Below are 3,043 nucleotides of genomic sequence, written 5' to 3'. Positions count from 1 at the left end.
TATTTATTTATTTGTACAATGTATAAGATTGAAGTGTAGTATTTTCCGTTTTCTCTTTAAGCTAGAAAAAGAAAAATAATTTCGTCAAAAGCAAATCTTGTCTCTGAAAACTTGAGTACTTGCTAATACGGAAATGATAAAATTTCATCCAATCATTGCAGGCATGTTTGTGTTTTTCACACACATAGTATATAGTAGAATTACTCTTAGAACAAGAGTGCTGCATTAACTAACTTAACCTACTAAGGATGAAGAAACCAGAGACAATAGTGGCTAAGGCAAAGTCCCAAAACGCAAGGAAGGACATAGCAACGGATGCATTGGCCAAAGCTATGAACTTGTATATACCCTCATAGGTTTTCAAATCATGAACTCTTGTGGCAGCTGATGTAGATGCTGAGATTAGAAGATATGCCAAGACCTGCAGTTGAAAACAATCCATCCAACACCCAGTTTTCTATATAAGCATAATCCATTATTCATGAAACTAGAAAACATATATACCTTTTGAGACAATGAAATAGAGGGGGAAGAAAGGAAAAAAAAACTTTTCAAATTTACACAAAGTATGACTGGTCATACTTTGTGTAAATCACCTAAAAAGACACAAGCTTGTGTCCTTTAAAATTATACTTCTTTTTCCCAACTTACTAATAGTTTATAGGGGAAAACTAATATTATGTAACATGATATAAAAAATTTTACCTACTCACACATTGGTTTCCGCACTAGCATTTTTTATTTTTTGTTTTTATTATATGTATGGGACCCACATGATTTTTGTTTGAGTAGGAAAAATGCTTTAGATTATGTTACATGATGATAGGTTTACCCTAGTTTATAATAATGATATTAAAACATGTTCTTTCATTGCAACATGAATCACCAGCTCCATTCAAATTTGCAAAAATTGGAGAAACCAAAAGCCAAGCAGAACTAATTTTGGTGTAACATCAGTAGATTGAATGTCCTTGAAGACTCGCTTTACCTGATCCATAGCAAAATTGAAGTAACACCTCAGCTTGGGGTCCACTGTGTGCTTTTTGGTGATCAAGTACTTCACTAGATCACATATTTGTATCCCAGAATACACAAATCCCATGACATTTACTGACATGGAGTACCTGCATAATCAAACCCAAACCAAAATCACACATTAACAATGCCATCACAAAGCACACTACAAACAATTGCAGTTGCACCAGATAGAAGCAATGACTAATAATTAATAAATAAAAAATTCAAACCAATTGAAATTCATTTAATACACTCAAGAGAGCATCATTATTTGGAGGGAACAAAAAAAAAGGATAAAAAATAGGAAATTGGTGTTTTATGTAATGGGGGTGCACAATTAATTACTTTCAAAAGTACAAGTTCTTCTTTAACCACTTATATATTGTCAAGCATTCTTCTTTTTCTTTGGTAGTCTAACTTTATAACAATTTTCAAGAAACGAAATAGCATTACTCAAAAGCATCAACAGAAACTTGTTGATGAACAAACACAAACCCCATTATTAGGAAGGAAGGAGCAAGAGCAACTTACTTGAACTCGATGTAGTTGTACCAGAGGAATGCCTCTGGGATTTCCACATAGTAGAATTTGACAGGATACTTGTACAGAACAGTTTGCTTAGCAGCAGCCATCACTGCTAAAGCTTTCAAACACAATACAAAAGCAGCTATCCTGATCCACAACAAAGTTTTGTACAACTTGGCTTCTTTCTTGTACATCAAGGAATCGGATTCACCATTATTCTCCCCGTCTGTTCCTTCTTCAACCTTGATGGGATCCAACACTGTCTGAACAAACCGGTTAGCCATTTGAACAACGTGGTTAGCCACCACATCAGGAAGGACCCCATCACTCACAGAGGAGTCTGAGTCACTTGTGTAAGGAGGAGCAGTTGGAGAATAGAAAGTTACTGATCTTGATTGGTGTTCCTTCTTCTTCCTCTTCTTCTTCTTCTCCAAGTTTTCTACTTCTTTGTCCTCTGAACACTTTTTCATTCTGCAGGCTCTTTCTTCTTGTTCTACTACTTCTACTTCTACTTCTTCTTCTTCTTCTTCTTCTACTTCTTCTACTTCTACTTCTACTTCTTCTTCTTCTTCTACTACTTCTACTACTTCTTTTTCTTCCTTTTTCATGTATTGAGCTAAGCTTTCTCTGTGACTCATACTCATGGGGTTCAGAACTTTCGGAGCTGTAAGCACTCGAGTAGTTTTTCACTTGAGCAAATGAACACTGCTAAAAATGCTGCTTTCATCCGTAGAAGTTAATGAGTAATAAATATTACCAAAGAAACCAAAGAAAAAACACCCTTTCGATTCTGTCAATGATTCTTTTCTACTACATTCAGAATTCAATGATCTTATTTAATTGAACTTGTTTTCCTCTTGACATTTGGTGTATAATGCTTAGAATTCAAAATACTTTTATTTTTTTTTATTTTTGGTTTTACTTAAGAACAGTAACCACTTTTTTTTAGCTATAAAAGAATCACCGTTTGGCCATCATGAGAAAGTAACATGACCCATCCCATGTACAAAAGACTAAATATTTTTATGTGGTCAAATTATTTTTCTTCTTGGTTGTAAGATGAAAATGATACTTACCCCTTTTTTTTTTTATTTGCAATATGAAAAGAAGGTAAATATATCTTTTGAATAGTGAGATACTGCTCTCCTGCTTCAAACTTCAAAATGTTCAACTTAGAAAGGGACATGAAAATGATTAATTTGACACCAAATATTTGTTTTTCTGATTATTGATTATAAACAACAGTTTCTAGCTTAGCTGCCAGTGATAGGCAAGAGCCAAAATCAATTGTTTATATGATGAAACCAACAAGGTAAGTTGACTTAATCTTCCGCTCATAACAAGTAACAACTATAAAACTTAGGTTTGAATATAGGAAATTCTGTGTTGATAGGCCATGCTAAACATTTCGTTACCATAGTTGTTGGTGGCACTGTTGTTGTGAGTTGCATACTGAAATATGTTGAAGCCTCAGAAGTGTAGAGTAATTCTAAGAAAAAAT

At 33.9% G+C, this 3,043-nt stretch overlaps 1 protein-coding gene across 1 annotated transcript; it reads right to left on the bottom strand.

The window, feature by feature from the left end:
• Window positions 1-229: 229 nt before the first annotated feature.
• Window positions 230-2,186, bottom strand: LOC133293964 (CASP-like protein N24). The gene is made up of 3 exons (XM_061492600.1): window positions 1,549-2,186; window positions 989-1,124; window positions 230-421 (listed from the first exon to the last, which is right to left on the bottom strand). Exons 1-3 carry the CDS (start codon window positions 2,184-2,186, stop codon window positions 230-232), a joined length of 966 nt encoding a protein of 321 aa, XP_061348584.1.
• Between the last annotated feature and the right edge of the window lie 857 nt (window positions 2,187-3,043).

The sequence above is a fragment of the Gastrolobium bilobum genome, unplaced genomic scaffold (assembly GCF_033153095.1).
Source record: "Gastrolobium bilobum isolate Gb01-03AN ecotype WA unplaced genomic scaffold, APGP_CSIRO_Gbil_v1 utg38683, whole genome shotgun sequence".
NCBI classification, from domain to species: Eukaryota; Viridiplantae; Streptophyta; class Magnoliopsida; order Fabales; family Fabaceae; genus Gastrolobium; species Gastrolobium bilobum.
Note: the sequence above shows the minus strand (reverse complement) of the source record. Positions and strands in the feature narration are given on the sequence as shown.

What these genes read in the sequence shown, in the direction of transcription:
- LOC133293964 (XM_061492600.1), bottom strand. Translation starts at nt 2,186, where the DNA reads ATGAGTATGAGTCACAGAGAAAGCTTAGCTCAATACATGAAAAAGGAA. An exon ending in TACAACTACATCGAGTTCAA is followed by an intron (nt 1,125 to 1,548) that starts GTAAGTTGCTCT and finishes TTGATTATGCAG; the next exon opens with GTACTCCATGTCAGTAAATG. An exon ending in TCAATTTTGCTATGGATCAG is followed by an intron (nt 422 to 988) that starts GTAAAGCGAGTC and finishes TTTCAACTGCAG; the next exon opens with GTCTTGGCATATCTTCTAAT.